Source organism: Mustelus asterias, chromosome 11, assembly GCF_964213995.1.
Source record: "Mustelus asterias chromosome 11, sMusAst1.hap1.1, whole genome shotgun sequence".
NCBI lineage: Eukaryota > Metazoa > Chordata > Chondrichthyes > Carcharhiniformes > Triakidae > Mustelus > Mustelus asterias.
Window position 1 is genome coordinate 5,447,883 of NC_135811.1, and position 17,189 is coordinate 5,465,071.

At 45.9% G+C, this 17,189-nt stretch overlaps 1 protein-coding gene across 1 annotated transcript in view; it reads left to right on the top strand.

The window, feature by feature from the left end:
* Positions 1 to 17,189, top strand: part of slit1a (slit homolog 1a (Drosophila)) — a 329,132-nt gene that overhangs the window by 129,846 nt on the left and 182,097 nt on the right. Inside the window, exon 5 of the mRNA XM_078223079.1 lies at positions 14,055 to 14,126. Within this exon, the coding sequence (XP_078079205.1) occupies positions 14,055 to 14,126 (72 nt within the window). The remainder of the gene's footprint in view (positions 1 to 14,054; positions 14,127 to 17,189) is intronic.

Below are 17,189 nucleotides of genomic sequence, written 5' to 3' on the forward strand. Positions count from 1 at the left end.
TCATACCTCACCGATGTGACGTCACACTGGCGAGGTTTGGAACAGGTATAAGTTTATTTATTAGTGTCACAAGTAGGCTTACATTAACACTGCAATGAAATTACTGTGAAAATCTCCTAGTCGCCACTCTCCGGCACCTGAGTAGAGAAGTTAGCATGGCCAATGCACCTAACCAGCATGTCTTTCGGACTGTGGGAAGAAACCAGAGCACCCGGAGGAAACCCACCGCAGACACAGGGAGAACATGCAAACTCCTCACAGACAGTGACCAAGGCCGGGAATCGAACCTGGGTCCTGGTGCTTGAGGCATCAGTGCTAACCACTGAAGGCGTGAATCAGTCAAGGAGATCCCCCAGGGCACAAAGGTAAGGGGGGAGAGGGACATGCCTGGCACAGATTGGCTCCGCCCCTGGAACAGGTTGGCACTATCCCTGACACAGGATGGCACTGCCCCTAGCAGTGCCAACCAGGAAATGCCAACCTGTGCCAGGGGTCAGTGACAGGATGGACTCTCTAGAGAGCCCAATTTGGGTGGGTTTCCCATTATGCATGGTGGAGGGGGAGAGCATTGAGGCCTTTGAAGGGGGGACTCAACAGTGACACAGAGTAGCTATTGAGAAGGGAGGAGGCACCTGGCATTGAGGAGGGTGAGTACCGGCAATACGGCTGCAAGGGTTGTTGGCCGTGAGGAGGATTGAGTGGAGAGACCCCAATACTTTTGTGGGGGGGGGGGGGAGGAGGAGAATCACGGGGAAGTTGATTGGGCACCCTTTAAAGATGTGGGTGGCACAGTGGTTAGCACTGCTACTTCACAGCGCCAGGGATCTGGGTTTGATTCCTGGCTTAGGTCACTGTCTGTGTGGAGTTTGCACGTTCTCCCTGTGTCTGCGTGAGTTTCCTCCGGGTGCTCTGGTTTCCTCCCACTATCTGAAAGACAAGCTGGTTAGATGCATTGACGCGAACAGGCGCCGGAGTGTGGTGACTAGGGGAATTTCACAGTAACTTCATTGTAGTGTTAACGTAAGCCTTACTTGTGACTAATAAATAAATTTTAAAAGATGGCGCCCTGATCTCTGTGCAGCCAGTTTTGCCAGCTCTTTCAGGCCCTGCCAGATTGACAGCGTTAGAAAAGCCCCAGATTTTATTTGTCCGAGTAACAGAGATTTTGGTCTAAAAACTGGCTGAGCATCTGGAGAGAGATACGCCGAGTTTCAGTCAGAGCCTGTCACTCTGACAGATCATGGGTAAATTTCACCCAATATGAAAGAAGGAATACAACTCCAGAGGGGTGCAAGAGCAGAGGGACCTGGGGGTATATGTGTAGATTATTGAAGGTGAGAGGGCAGGTGGAATGAGCAATTAATAAAGCATAGACTCGCATAGGCTTTATTAATAGGGGCACAGAGTACAAGAACAAGGAGGTCATGCTGAACTTATACAAGACACTAGTTAAACCTCAGCTGGAATATTGCGTACAGTTCTGGGCACCACACTATAGAAAGGATGTGAACACATTGGAAAGAGTGCAGAAGAGGTTTACAAGAATGGTTATGAAGATAGATTGGAGAGGTTGGGACTGTTCTCCTTGGAGGGAAGAAGACTCAGACGAGATTTAATAGAGATGTTCAAAATCATGAGGGGTCTGGATATAGATAGGGAGAAATTGTTCCCACTGGTGAAAGGATCGAGAATGAGAGGGCAGAGATTTAAAGTGATTTGCAAAAGAAGCAAATGTAATGTGAGGAAAAACATTTTCACACAGTGAGTGGCTGGGGTCTGGAATGCACTGCCTGGAAGTGTGGTGGAGGCAGGTTCAATTGAGACATTCAAGAGGCATTAGATGATTATTTGAATAGAAACAATGTGCAGGGATACAGGGAAAGGCAAGAGAGTGGCACTAAGTCATGATGCTCGTTTGGTGATCTGGTACAGACACGCTGGGCCAAATGGCCTCCTTTTGCACCATAACAATTCCATGATTCTATGATGTAACTCGGAGTCAAACTGTGTTTGGTATTCACTCCTGTGAAGGACCTTTTGACATTTTGTTGTGTCAAAGGCGCTATATACATGCAGGTTGTTGTTGGGGCAGGTGGGGTGTTCAGCATCTATTGAAGGACAAAAATCAATGTCAGGAGGGATGGGAAAAAACCTGCTCTAGAAGGAAGAGCAAATCCTAAACGTCAGTGCAGGCTGACTGTGGCTGCTGGCATGTCACTTCAATGTGGTAATTTGCTGAGAAGCTTTTCAATGGAGGGAACAAGAGCAGTGATTACATCTGTGTGTGTAAAGATCTGAAAAGTAAATATCTTAACAAGATAAGAAGGTTCTGCCTGAAGGAATGAAACATAATAATAAAGAACAGAGAAGACAGTGATGCGGGCATGGTACAAGGTCCACCCTGGTCAATGAACCTTTTCTCATTGAACAATCAAAGAGGACTATATGTTGACAAAGACACGAGGCCATGAATGACGTGAATGCAACTACAGGAGCTTCCTTGGCATTGCTCACAGTAAATCAGGCAATCTTTATTATCAGGAGTGTTTACCACAATGTTTTATTCTGTTCTCAAGCTGAAGGTGTGTGTAATACGACCCTGTCCCTTTAAGGTATCAAAGGCGGGTGACTGTGGTTGGAAACCCTGAGGTCAATGAGTGGTCAATTTGTGGTGACAAAGCAAGTTCCTAGATTGGTGGCTGCCTTTAAATACCCAAAGATCATGTCTGACTAATTTGACTGAATCATTTGAGGAAGGAAGAAGGAGGATTGATGAAGGCAGTACAGTTGATGTGGTCTACATAGATTTTAGCAAGGTATTTGACAAGTTCCCCCATGGCAGACTGATTAAAAAAAAATAAAAGCGCATGGAATCCAGGGGAATGTCGCAAACTGGATACAAAATGGGCTCTGGCAGGAATCAAAAGGTGTTGATGGGTGATTTCGCGACTGGAAGGATGTTTCCAGTGGGCTCAGTACTGGGTCTGCTGCTTTGTATAGTTTATATGAATGATTTGGAAGCAGATGGAGTGGAATCATTAAGGAGTTTGCAGATGACACAAAGATTGGCTGTGCGGTAGATAGCGGGCAGGATCGCTATAGACTGCAGGAAGATATCAATGGACTGGTCAGGTAGATAGAAATGTGGGCATTTGGATAAGTCAAACAAGACAAAGGATTGCATAATAAATTGGAGGATATTGAGAGGCGGAGAGGAGTAAGATACCTCAGAGTGAATGTCCACAAATCCCTGAAGGTGCAGGTCAGGTCAATAAGCTGGTTTAGAAGGCACATGGAATCCCTTCATTTATCAGCTGAGATATAAGAGCAGGGAGGATATGCTGGAATTATATAAAATATCAGTTGGGCCACAACTGTGCAGTTCTGGTCACCTAATTACAGAAAGGATGTAATTGTATTCAATTTGATTTGATTTGACTTATTATTGTCACATGTATTCGTATAGAGTGAAAAATATTGTTTCTTGCACGCTATACAGACAAAGCATACTGTATAAAGAATACATAGGGGAGAAGGAAAGGAGAGGGTGCAGAATATAGTGTTACAGTCAAGGCTAGGGTGTAGCAAAAGATCAACTTAGTGTGAGGTAGGTCCATTCAAAAGTTTGGTGGCAGCAGGGAAGAAGCTGTTCTTGAGTCGGTTGGTACGTGAACTTTTTCCCGGTGGAAGAAGTTGGAAGAGAGTATGCCCGGGGTGTGTGGGGTCCTTGATTATGCTGCCTGCTTTTCCGAGGCAGCAGGAAATGTAGATGTAGTCAATGGATGGGAGACTGGTTTGCGAGGTTGACAAGGATGTTGCCAGGACTGAAACATTGCAGCTATGAGGAAAGATTGGGAAGGCTGGGGTTGTTCCTCTGGGAAGAGAGGAGGCTGAGGGGAGGTTGAAGTGAGATGTACAAAATTGTGAGGGGCCGGAATAGAATGGATGGAAAGCATTTACCTTCACACAGAGGTAAGTGATTGAGGACGTAGATTTAAAATGATTGGTAGAAAGATTAGAGGAGAGATGAGGAAAACATTTTTCACCCAGAGGGTTGTGTGGGTCTGGAACTCACTACCTGAATGCTCCTTAAGTGCTGTGACCTTTAGAGATACGGACCAAATGTTGGAAAGTGGGATCTTTTGGCTGGTGCAGATATGATGGGCGGGATTTCCAAGTCCTTCCCGCTGAACACATTTCCTGTCCTGCTGAAAGTGACCTGCTGGAATGGGTTCCCCAGCGGCAGGACGGGCCAGCCTCACAAAATGTCATGGACATCGGCAGGATTGGAAGCTCCTGCTAGCAACCAATGACAAACTGCCTCTGCTGCCAGAAAACACGCCCAATGGGTCAAGTGGCTTCCTTATGTGCCATATATGTACCATAGAATCCCTACAGCGCAGAAAGAGGCCATTTGGTCCATCAGGTCTGCACCAAACCTCCCAAAGAGAACTCTACCTCGGTAGGTCTCTTCACGGATGTTGCCAGACTTGCTGAGTTTTTCCAAGATATTAGGCGGTATTTACCTCCTTCCGTGGAGTGTTTGGCGCCTCCGCACCAGTTCCCCCTTTTCCCAAGGGCCAAAAATGGCTGCCGTCGGGACGATTTAAATTGACTTAATGGGCTGCACGTTCAAACTTACCGGCACTTCCGCCTTTGCCACTGTGTTCACCCATCCAGATTCAGCACAAAACAGATATGGTCCGTAAAGATCCAATTTGGGCACTCCAGCTTCTGAGGAGGTAAGTTCCGAGCTTCCGGTGGCTCTCTGACTCAGATCGGTGAGGGGGGGGTGGGGGGGGGACAGGGAGGAAGGTGGGTCAGATGGCTCTCTGGTGGGGGGAGGATGGTGGGTCAGATGGCTCTCTGGTGGGGCGGGGGGGCAAGGGGGGTAGGGGCAGTGGGGGGAGAAGGGGGTCCACTGTCACTCTGCGAGTGGTCGGTGGAGGAGGAAGGGGGGGTCCACTGCCACTCTGCATGTGAACGCTTAGGGGGAAGGGGGGTTCCGCTGCCAATCTGCGTGTGATCGGTGGGGAGGAATGGGGGAGGAGCCGTGATCAGTCTGGGTGGCGGGGGGGGGGGAGGAGGGGGGGGATAAGAGGGTCAGTTATGTTGTGGGGTTGGGGCAATGTCCGTGGGGACCAGAGAGGAGGAATTATCCGGCCCGGAGTGATGTGGCAGGGGAGCGTTTATCTTCTTTTTCTCTGCGCATGTGCAGTTGGAGGCGCCGATCGCAGCTGCAGTGTTTTGGGCGTGATAAGCCCCGGCCACCTGCTTCTGCAGCGCAATTCAGAATCACTGTTATTTTTTCAGGCAGAGTGTGTAGGGGGGGGGGGGGCTGAGAACTTGTCTAAAAGTCGGATCTGAAACACTCCCAGTTTCAAGTACGCCCAGCACTTAGAATTAAAATGGTAAAATAGGGCCCTCAAGGTTCAAAGTTCAAGTGCCTCCCAGGCTTGAGCACAAGAATGCTGTGTGATACTCCAGCACACTACTGAGGGAGCGCTGCATTGTTGCTGGGACAGTATTGAGGGAGTGCTGCACTGTCAGGGGATCAGTACTGAGGGAGAGCCGCACTGTTTGAGTTGATTTGATTTATTATTGTCACATGTATTAACATACAGTGAAAAGTATTGTTTCTTGTGCACTGTACAGACAAAACATACCATTTATAGAGAAGGAAACGAGAGAGTGCAGAATGTAGTGTTACAGTCATAGCTAGGGTGTAGAGAAAGATCAACTTTATGCAAGGTAGGTCCATTCAAAAGTCTGACAGCAGCAGGGAAGAAGCTATTCTTGAGTCGGTTGGCACGTGACCTCAGTACTGAGGGAATGCTGCACTGTCAGAGTCAGTACTGAGTGAGTGCTGCACTGTCAGAGGGTCAGTACTGAGGGAGTGCTGCACTGTCAGAGAGTCAGTACTGAGAGAGTGCTGCACTGTCAGAGGGTCAGTACTGAGGGAATGCTGCACTGTCAGAGGGTCAGTACTGACAGAGTGCTGCACTGCCAGAGATGCCGTCTTTTGGACAAGATGTTAAACTGAGGCCCCACTTGCCTGCTCGGGTGGATATAAAAGATTACATAACACCATTTCAATAAAGATCAGGGGAGTTACCGCTGATGTTCTGCCTGATAGTTACCTCTCAATCAACATTACAAAAACAGGTTATTATCACAATGCTGTTTGTGGGAGCTTGCTGCGTGCAAATTGGCTGTTGTATTTGTAACATTGCAACAGAATAATACTTCATTGTTCATAAAGGGCTTTGAAATGTTTAATCATTGTGAAAAGTGCTATATCAATGCAAGTCTTTCTTTATTGTTTGTTAATATTTGAGATTTTCAGCATCAGTGTTTCACTTTTGTCTGAGAATATTCACAGACTTGTATTCCCATGGCGACCTGCTGCTGATGTTTCCCCCCCTCTGTGAATCGGACTGTTTATGACCAGAATAAGCAGATGGACCCACACACTCTCTCTCACACACACGCAGACACGCATATAGACACACACACACACACCTGTACGTACAGACATGCCTGTACACACACACACACATACACACATACCTGCACATGCACACACACACCCATGCACACATACACATCCGTGCATGCCCATACATGCCCATACACAAACACAAGGCCACGCATGCGTACACACACATGCATACCTGCACATATGCGTATACTTGTACACACACACATGCCTGCACACACACACATGCCTGCACACACACACACGCATGCCTGCACACACGCATGCCTGCACACACATGTATACTTGCACACACACATGTATACTCGCACACACACATGTGCCTGCACGCACACACATGCCTGCACACACATGCATGCTTGCACTCACACGCATGCCTGCACGCAGACACATATACCTACATACACATGCATACCTGCGCACACACACATGCTTACACACACGTCCACACCTGCACACACACACACATGCCTGCACACACACACCTGCACACACATGCATGTTCCTGCACACACACACACATGCCTGCACACTCATGCCTGCACACACGCAAATACCTGCATCATCTGACATGTTGACATGAGCAATGATGACCCACATGTGAATTTGTCTGATGTGAAACCTCAGCACGAATGCTGCCAAGTTTTCCTACACCAGCCCACATCCGCAAATCCATGATAAGCCATAATTGGAGGGTAATTGGCAGTTTGAGATGAGTTCCCTATCTGCCGAGCAATCTGTACCTTCATGCTCCATTGACTGCAGGGCCCACACTCTTTTTCTCAGTGAATGCTTTACAGTTAATATCTGAAACAGGTCTTTAACACAATGGTGGGAAGCAGCAGTTTGGAACAGTGTGAATTTTTTGCCTCTTAATTTGGGGATAGAACTCTGCTTTTTTATAAATTGTTCATTTTTGGGATGCAGTGATGTCACTGAAAATTAAGGCCGGCATTCCTATTTGCCCTGAGGACTGTGTTTGCTTCCTAAACCACTGGCAGTTGTCTCATTCAATTAACTGGCTTGCTCAGTCACTTCAGAAAGTTTAAACGCATTGGTGTGGGATTGGAGTCACATACAGAATTACATAGAATTCCCAGCACAAAACACACCACTGACACAACTTCCCCACCCGAGCGTCTACCCACCTGACTTCACCTCAACTTTTCCTCAACTTCTCAACCAATCTTCCTGTTCCTTTTATTCTCATTCCTTTATCCAGCTTCTCCTTAATGATTTCCACCCTTTTTACCTCAACCATTCCCTGTGGTAACAAATTCTGCATTCTCACCACTCTGTTGCTTTTTAAAAATTCATTCATGAGATTTGGGCGTCGCTGGCTAGGCCAGTTTTTATTGCCAATCCCTAATTGTCCTTGAGAAAGTGGTGGTGAGCTGCCTTCTTGAACCACTGCAGTCCATGTGATGTAGGTACACCCACAGTACCATTAGGGAGGGAGTTCCAGGATTTTGATCCAGCGACAGTGAAGGAACGACGATATATTTCCAAATCAGGATGGTGTATGACTTGGAGGAGTAAAACAATTTTTTCTGAATTCCTAATTGGATTTATTAGTGACTATCTTACGTTCATGATCCCTTGCTTTGAACTTCCTCACAAGTGTAAATATATTCTCAGGTTGATTAAGGAGAGCAGATTTCCAGAACTTTATAAACCAGATGACATTATACAGCAATCTGGGACTTCATGGTCACTGGTTTCAACACCAACTCTTCATGCCCAAAGATTTTACAAACTGTATTGAGATTCTCAATAATTAATGGTGGGAATTGAACCCATCTTCTCAGGATTGTTAGTCCATGCCATTGCGTCAGTACTCCAGCAAAAGGACCTCTGCGCTCCCTCAGTGTGGAAACTTCATTGCTATCCTGAAAGGACTGGCTGTATCCTCAGTCATGATAAAGGTGGCAGGCTGCCTGTGGGGAAATGCTCACCATTACTCAGACCTTGGGCAGATGGTGAGTAACCAACAGAGGGGTCTCCAAAAGGGGAGCCCATCAGAAACATATGGCTCTGGGGGTACTGCCCTTCATCCGTGCCTTTGTTACCTTTAGACTTGACTATTCCAATGCACTCTGACACACCTTCACCCTCCTTAAGCTTCAACTCATCTAAATCTCTGCTGCCCATGTCCTAACACACACCAAATCATGTTCTTGACCCTTCCATCAACAGGAACAGCTTCTCCCACTATACTCTGTCCAGTTCCCTCATAATATTGAACACTTCTGTTAAATCACCTCTTATCCTTTATCATAGCGAACACGCCCAGCCTTGTCAATCTATCCCTTTGACTGGAATCTTTCATACTGAATTCATTCTAGTAAATCTTTTCTGCTCTCTCTCTGCAATGTCCTCACATCCTTTCTGAAGTGTTTAAAGTTTTAAAGTTTATTTATTAGTGTCACAAGTAGACTGACATTAACACTGCAATGAAGTTACTGTGAAAATCTCCTAGTCGCCACACTCCTGCAACTGTTTGCTACGCCGAGGGAGAATTTAGCATGGCCAATGCATCTAACCAGCACATCTTTCGGATTGTGTGAGGAAACCGGAGCACCCGAAGGAAACCCACGCAGACGCGGGGAGAACATTCAGACTCCACACAGACAGTGACCCAAACCATGAATCAAACCAGGATCCCTGGCACTGTGAGGCAGCAGTGCTAACCACTGCGCCACTATGCCACCCTTGTGGTGCCTAGAGTTTGGCCTCTAATCGTTAGGGAATGTATTTGCTCCAATGTGAGTAAACATCTTCAGCTCCATCCCAATCACATTCCTTCAACACTGTTTGCTCTCTCAGAGGAAATCGCTGGCTTCTTACAAATGTTCTTTCTTCAGTGAAAATGAGTTCACTTTCACAAGTCTGTCCATGTAACATGGAGCCTTAAGAACTGCCAGACCTGCTGAGTTTATCCTGCATTTTCTGTCTTTCTTCTACCCTGGTCCTTGAATTCTGGTGAGGCTAAATGTTACCTGATGCAGCATCCAGTATGCAGTTTGGTCACAGAGGGTTAAAATATCCTGATGCTTTACCATATACAATGATCTTGACTGATATATACACTGTACACTCTCAGTGAACAGCCAATAATCAACCCATCACTTTGCCTCTTTCACTCTGGTTAATGGAGACCCAATCTTCGAGTTGCAGAGTTTCCTATCCCACTGTTAAAACTACCTGGCCTCTATCTACATTAAAATCCATCTCAAGTTCTTAGTCCATTGAATAATTGGGTCAGATGTGCTCTAAATGATGCTGCTGTCTTTAGAGGGTTTTACTGAACTGCTGATATAAAAAATAGAAAGGTTTCGCATTTCTACTGCGCCTTTCATGGTCTCAGGACATCCTAAGGCACTTTACGGCTAACAAAATACTCTCTTGAAGTGCTTGGCTTCCTCGTCCTCACTCTGTGGCTCAGGTCCACTTGTGCCAGGGAGTTCAAACAAGTACATCAAGCGGTACATTCAAGGCGGAAATAAATTGGGTTTCCATGGTGTGCCCATCTGTTGACAGATAGGATGCCTGTTAACAAGGAAAGAAAAAAAATGTTGCAGCTGTCAAGACTACCTGGGGAGTGTAGGCAATGCACACCTCGCAAAACAGGAAATAGGACTTAACACCGTCTGAGAGGCAGCAGAGAAAACCTCCAGCGTGCTAATCTCATCTGCAATGTTTACGCTCCACATGAGCCTCCTCCCCTTCCTCTTCATCTCACTCCATTGGCATTGTCTTCCATTCCTTTTTCCATTACTTCTCGTATTTCCCTTAAAGATACAGAAGAGGTTTATTAGAATGGCTCCAGGAATAAGGGATTATATTACACAGAAAAAACAGAAAAGTCAGGACTCTTCTCTTTGGAGCAGAGGGAAAACTAAGAAGATATTTGAAAGAGATGCTCAAAATCATGAAGTGTTAGGCAGATCAAATAAAGTGTGACTGTGTTAAATGGCTGAAGGGTTGATTTAAGGTAACTGGCAAAAGGAGCCAGTGGTGACATAGGAAAATCTTTTTTTTGATGCAGCAGGTGCTTAGGATTTGGCATTTGTTGTGTGATCGGGTTTTGTTTCTATTCCTTCGTGGGATATATGCAACATATATTTCTTGCAAAATGTTTGGGGAGTGGCTACAGATCCAGTAGCCTTCAATTAGAAATTGGATAAATAACAATGGTACAAGGACAAAGAGCAGGGAGCATGAGTCTGGCTGGATTGCTCTTCAAGAGAGTTGTTGTAGATTCAGTGGGCTGAATGGCCTCCTGTGCTCTAATACTCTGTGATTCAATGTTATTCTCTGGTTCGAGATTCCAGCCACTCTCTGAGTAAAGAAATTGCTTCTGAATTCCTCATTAGATTTATCAGTGATGAATAATTATATTTAGGATGTGGAAGCGCTGGAAAGAGTGCAGAGGAGATTTACCAGGATGCTGCCTGGTTTGAAGGGTAGGTCTTATGAGGAAAGGTTGAGGGAGCTAGGGCTGTTCTCTCTGGAGCGGAGGAGGCTGAGGGGGAGACTTAATAGAGGTTTATAAAATGATGAAGGGGATAGATAGAGTGAACGTTCAAAGACTATTTCCTCGGGTGGATGGAGCTATTACAAGGGGACATAACTATAGGGTTCATGGTGGGAGATATAGGAAGGATATCAGAGGTAGGTTCTTTACGCAGAGAGTGGTTGGGGTGTGGAATGGACTGCCTGCAGTGATAGTGGAGTCAGACACTTTAGGAACATTTAAGCGGTTATTGGACAGGCACATGGAGCACACCAGGATGATAGGGAGTGGGATAGCTTGATCTTGGTTTCAGATAAAGCTCGGCACAACATCGTGGGCCGAAGGGCCTGTTCTGTGCTGTACTGTTCTATGTTCTATGGACCACTCATTTTGTTCTCAAGTGGGAACACCATTGCTGGAATAGCTCCCTAACACTGTCTAGTTTGCCAGTTGCCTAGGTGACAGGAACCCATTCTTGACTCTAAGCCAGAGGTGACAATTGGGCAATGATGACTCCCATAATCATCTACTTTATCACAGGTTAGTGGTGTGGGAGTGATATACCGAGGGTTCACCTCTGACCTGCAGTTCCTGAGTTTCCTAGTTAGGCAAATTAAAGACCAATGCGCTTCCCAAGTCTTCTCTGATCTGATGCCTTTGATTCTGGTTCAAAATCTTGCCTGCTCAGAATCCACCTTGAATTTGTGTCAGGATGGAGGGGCCGGAAAAGGATGGGATGAGATCAGGATAGGAGCAGGTGGTTTCAGGGAGGGTTTGGGATCAGTGCATGCTGAGTAGTTGGGTTGCATTGTGATCTTTGCTTAATTTCTGCTACTGAAGATTCATCAATAACTGTGGTAAGATTAATAACTAGCATCCCCAAATTTGAAAGCAAAAGGCATTTTATTTCGTAAATTAAATAAACCGCTCAGCCTGTTCGAACCAGTTGGTAGCCCAGATCCTCCCCCCACTCTCCGAGAGTGTCTTGTCAGATTAGAACCTCATCTGTCATCTGTGAGAATATTGACTTTCATCCAGTTCTAGAGAGGATTGCTGCAGATTGTTTATCTCCAACCGTGGCCTCTTTTTCTGGGGGAGGGGGGAGGGGCTCAGTTTGCGGGCAGGGATGATGTGGGTGTTGAGGGGGGGAGAGGTGAGGGAGGAGGAGCAGATTGTTGAAGAGCTAAGCAGTCCCACAGTAATAACTGGCTAATTGCAACAAGAATCAGGAACTTCTCCATTGCAAAATAAAAAAGTAGTTAGTCACAAGTAGGCTTACATTCACACTGTAATGAAGTTACTGTGAAAATCCCCGAGTCGCTACACTCCAGCACCTGTTCGGGTACCCTTTGGGAGAATTTAGCATGGCCAGTGCACCTAACCTGCACATCTGTGTGAGGAGACCGGAGCACCCGGAGGAAACCCACGCAGACACGGGGAGAATATGCAAACTTCACACAGACAGTGACCCAAGCTGGGAATCGAACCTGGGTCCCTGGCGCATAATGGTCATTGTGTACCTGAGGATTTGTGGAAAACTTGTTAAAGCACTAACTCTGTTTACTCACAGTCGAGCAGTAGGAGGACCCCAGGACCTGAGAATATCATATCACCAAATATAGTCAGATGTATTTCTGGAGGTTTCTTATTCATTCGTCGGATGTGGCTGTCGCTGGCTAGGCATTTATTGCCCATCCCTAATTGCCCTTGAGAAGATGGTGGAGAGCCACCTTCTTGAATACAACCAGGTGGCCATTTTAGAGAGCAATTAAGAGTCAACTACATTGCTGTTTGATTTGATTTGATTTGATTCATTATTGTCACATGTATCAGTATACAGTGAAAAGTATTGTTTCTTGCACGCTATACAGACAAAACATACCATTCATAGAGAAGGAAAAGAGAGAGTGCAGAATGTAGTGTTACAGTCATAGCTAGGGTATGGAGAAAGATCAACTTAGTGCGAGGTAGGTCCATTCAAAAGTCTGATGGCAGCAGGGAAGAAGCTGTTCTTAAGTCGGTTGGTATGTGACCTCAGACTTTTGTATCTTTTTCCCGACGGAAGAAGGTGGAAGAGAAGAGAGTATGTCTGGGGTGCGTGGGGTCCTTAATTATACTGGCTACTTTTCCAAGGCAGCGGGAAGTGTCGACAGTCAATGGATGGGAGGCTGGTTTGAGTGATGGACTGGGCTTCTTTCATGATCCTTTGCAGTTTCTTGCGGTCTTGGGCAGAACAGGAGCCATATCAGGCTGTGATACAACCAGAAAGAATGCTTGCTATGGTGCATCTGTAAAAGTTGGTGAGAGTCATAGTTAACATGCCAAATTTCCTTAGTCTTCTGAGAAAGTAGAGGCATTGGCGGGCTTTCTTAACTATAGTGTCAGCATCGGGGGGGCCAGGACAGGTTGTTGGTGATCTGGACACCTGAAAACCTAAAGCTCTCGACCATTTCCACTTCTACTTTGCATGTTCTCCACTACGCTGCTGTAGGTCTGGAGTCACATGTAGGTCAGATTTCCTTCCCTAAAGTGAACCAGATGCATTTTTATGAAAATGGATACTGAGACTAGTTTTCAATCCCAGATTGTATTAATGGAATTTAAATTCCGCTGGCCGATATGGTGAATTTGTACCCGTGCACATGTAGTATTAGCATAGGCCTCTGGTCTACTAGTCCAGTAACATTAGTGCTATGCTACCATTCCCTTCATGACAAATCCCCGACCCCCTGCACCCCCCCCCCAATCTCCAAGTTGGAGACTCCACTTTACCACCCAAGACAAACAGTGGTCCAGTCAATATAGCCAATTATACATACCCAAGGGTGGGTGGCTGCCAGCCCACATCAAGGGGAGCGTAAAATTCCAGCCTAAGATCCTGAACATACAGAGGGGCGAGTGGTGTCATTATCCACACAGTAAGTCTACTGAGCAGCAGAAAAGATACTGGGATGTTGACAATAGGAGCCACTATTAATGATGGGAAATTTGATTGATTATTCAGAACTCAGAATAATATGGAATCTAATATTTTCACAGGGATCTGAGCGAGAATTTCATCCAGGCTATTCCCAGGAAGGCATTCCGTGGAGCGACCGACATCAAGAACTTGTGAGTATAGCCAGGCTACCCGCACTGCTCGTCACTTCAATCCGTCTTCATCTTTCTCTTCTGAGGCCTATTTGCATTGCCCTCTCCCTCTCTCTTTGGTCTGCCCCCTAAGGGCTCTGTCCTGCCCCATTACTACATTCCATCCCCTCAGGGATGTGCTGATTTGAATCCTGCAGTTGGGGCTGATTGTGTCTCAGTGAAGTCGGTCAATCAGACTTTACTCCATTGCTGTTGTTTCCAACGACACTCGATGTCCTTTGTCAATCTCACACACAACCAGCTAACCAGGGACTGTTACTTCTCAGAGAGAAAGAAGCCGTTGTCAACTGATTTATTGCCCATCCTTATTTGCCCTCGAGAAGGTGGCGGTGAGCTACCTTCTTGAACAGTTGTGGTCTATGTAGTGTAGGCACACCCACAGTGCTGTTAGGGGTGGAATTCCAGGATTTTGACCCAGCGACAGTGAAGGAATGGTGATATGTTTCCAAGTCAGGATGGTAAGTGGCTTCGAGGGAAACCTCCAGAAGGTGGTATTCCCGCGTATCTGCTGCTCTTGTCCTTTGAGATCGTAGAGCTCACAGATTTGGAAGGTGCTGTCTAAGGAACCTTGCTGTGTTCAGTGCATCTTGTAGATGGTACACGCTGCTGCTGCGTCAGTGGTGGAGGGAGTGAATGTTTGTAGAAGGGGTAGCAATCAAGCAGGCTGCTTTGTCCTGGATGGTCGAGCTTCTTCAGTGTTATTGGAGGTGCACTCATCCAGGAGAATCATAGAAATCATAGAAACCCTACAGTGCAGAAGGAGGCCATTCGGCCCATCGTGTCTGCACCGACCACAATCCCACCCAGGCCCTACCCCCACATATTTTACCCGCTAATCCCTCTAACCTACACATCCCAGGACTCTACCCCCACATATTTTACCCGCTAATCCCTCTAACCTACACATCCCAGGACTCTAAGGGGCAATTTTTTAACCTGGCCAATCAACCTAACCCGCACATCTTTGGACTGTGGGAGGAAACCAGAGCACACGGAGGAAACCCACGCAGACACGAGGAGAATGTGCAAACCCGGAGGAAACCCACGCAGACACGAGGAGAATGTTCCATCAGGCCTGACTTGTGCCTTGTTGATGGTGGACAGGCTTTGGGGAGTCAGGAGTGAGTTACTCACCACAGAATTCCTAGCCTCTGACCTGTTTTTGTAGCCACAGTACTTATATGGCTAGTCCAGTTCAGATTCTGGTTCATGATAACACTGCTTGGATTCCTGGAAGTTCTGTCACGTGACCTGCCACCCACCCTCCCCCACCACCATCAAGTTAAATAGCTTTTTCCCCTAATCTACAATATTTTTATAATTTACAAACAAAAGTGTTCAAAGAAAATACATCCGAGACTCAGTCTATCTCTTTGATTTGATTCCTTGTGATGTAGGTAATTATGCCCAAATTTTGCCCTCTCCCAGGACAGTTACAATGCCAACATTAACAAGGGCAACTAGTGATGGGCAATAAATGCTGGTTAGCCAGTGATGCCCATGTCCCATGAATGAATAAAAAATAACTTAACACTTCTCCATGAACAAGAACAAAATCAATGTTTTTCTCTGGGAAAGTGAGCCAGTACTCGTTGGTTCAGAGATTAACTTCCACTCTGAGTGTAATGATAGACTCAGCTGTGTTTTATGGGATGATTAAATTGATGAGAGTGATTTAAAATGAGGACCATTGTTTGTTTGTTAAGACAGTCCAGCCTTAATAGAAAATGGGAAAGTTCTGCCTCCCCCTTTGTCTTCACCATCGACTTCTTTCTTTCTTCGTCTCCCATCAATTTCTCATGATTACCCCAGCACTGACTCTATTTCTCTGACTCCTGTCTCTCTCTTTACCTGTCTCTTACTCTATCATATTTATAACTCCCTGTTACTCTGTCTATCTCCATCCTTTGTAATTGGGGTCTCTGTGTCTCCCTCATTCTCTCTCTCTCCTTACTTCTAATACTCTCTCAGACCTGAATTTGCACACAGATGGAGAGGTTCTCCATCTTTGTGAAAATGGTGCTGGAGGCCCAAATGTGCTTGCCCGGCCCCAAATCCAGGCCCCCGCCATTTTCATGCAGAGGAGTGATGGGTTAAGTTCAACTTTGCACATGTTAAAGTACAGACGCCTTCTACCTGATCTAAGTTTTGCAAGGAGTGGGTGGTAAATCCATCTTGTGTACCTTAGATATGGTAGTAGAAAGCCTAAACTTATTGGAGTCCTTTGGAAAGGTAAGACACCCTTTTGGATATGGTCCTTCAACATTTTTGGGAGAGATATGGTGCCCTTTGGGATTGTTAAAAGTAGGCATGATTGTGTGTAAAAAATGGATAAACTCAGTGGAACAATCATGGGATGTGTCATGGGAACTGTCAAGCTGTCAAGGAAGCTGCCAGAGGGAGATGTCAAAGGGAACTGTCAAGCTGTGAAGGCAATTAAACCTCCTGCCCTTTAAATAGTTGAAAAAAAACTGGCTGCAGTGTTTAAAAAATATTACTGCTTGCTATTTCATTCTGTCTGCCGAAATAAACTTGAGGGCTACCATCACAGGGTTAATCCTGTATTTCTGTATTTCTGGGTATTAGGAATAGAATAAGATTTATAAGCAGAATTAGGCCACTCAGCCCATCAAGTCTGCTCCACCATCCAGTGAGATCATGGCTGATCTGATATGATAATCCTCAACTCCACTTTCCTATCTTGTCTCCCATAAGCCTTGATTCCCTTACTGATTAAAAATCAGTCTATCTCAGCCTTGAACACACTTAATGACCCAGCCTCTATAACCCTCTGCCATAAAGAATTACACAGATTCACTATCCTCTGAGAGAAGAAGTTCCTCCTCATCTCTGTGTTAAATGGATGGCCCCTTACTCCAATATTGTATCCTCTGATCCTGGATGCTCCCACAAGGGGAAATGACCTCTCAGCCTTTCGAGCCCCCTGAGAATCCTATATGTCTCAATAAGGTCACCTCTCATTGTTATAAACTCCACTGAGTACAACCTCTCCTCATATGAAAA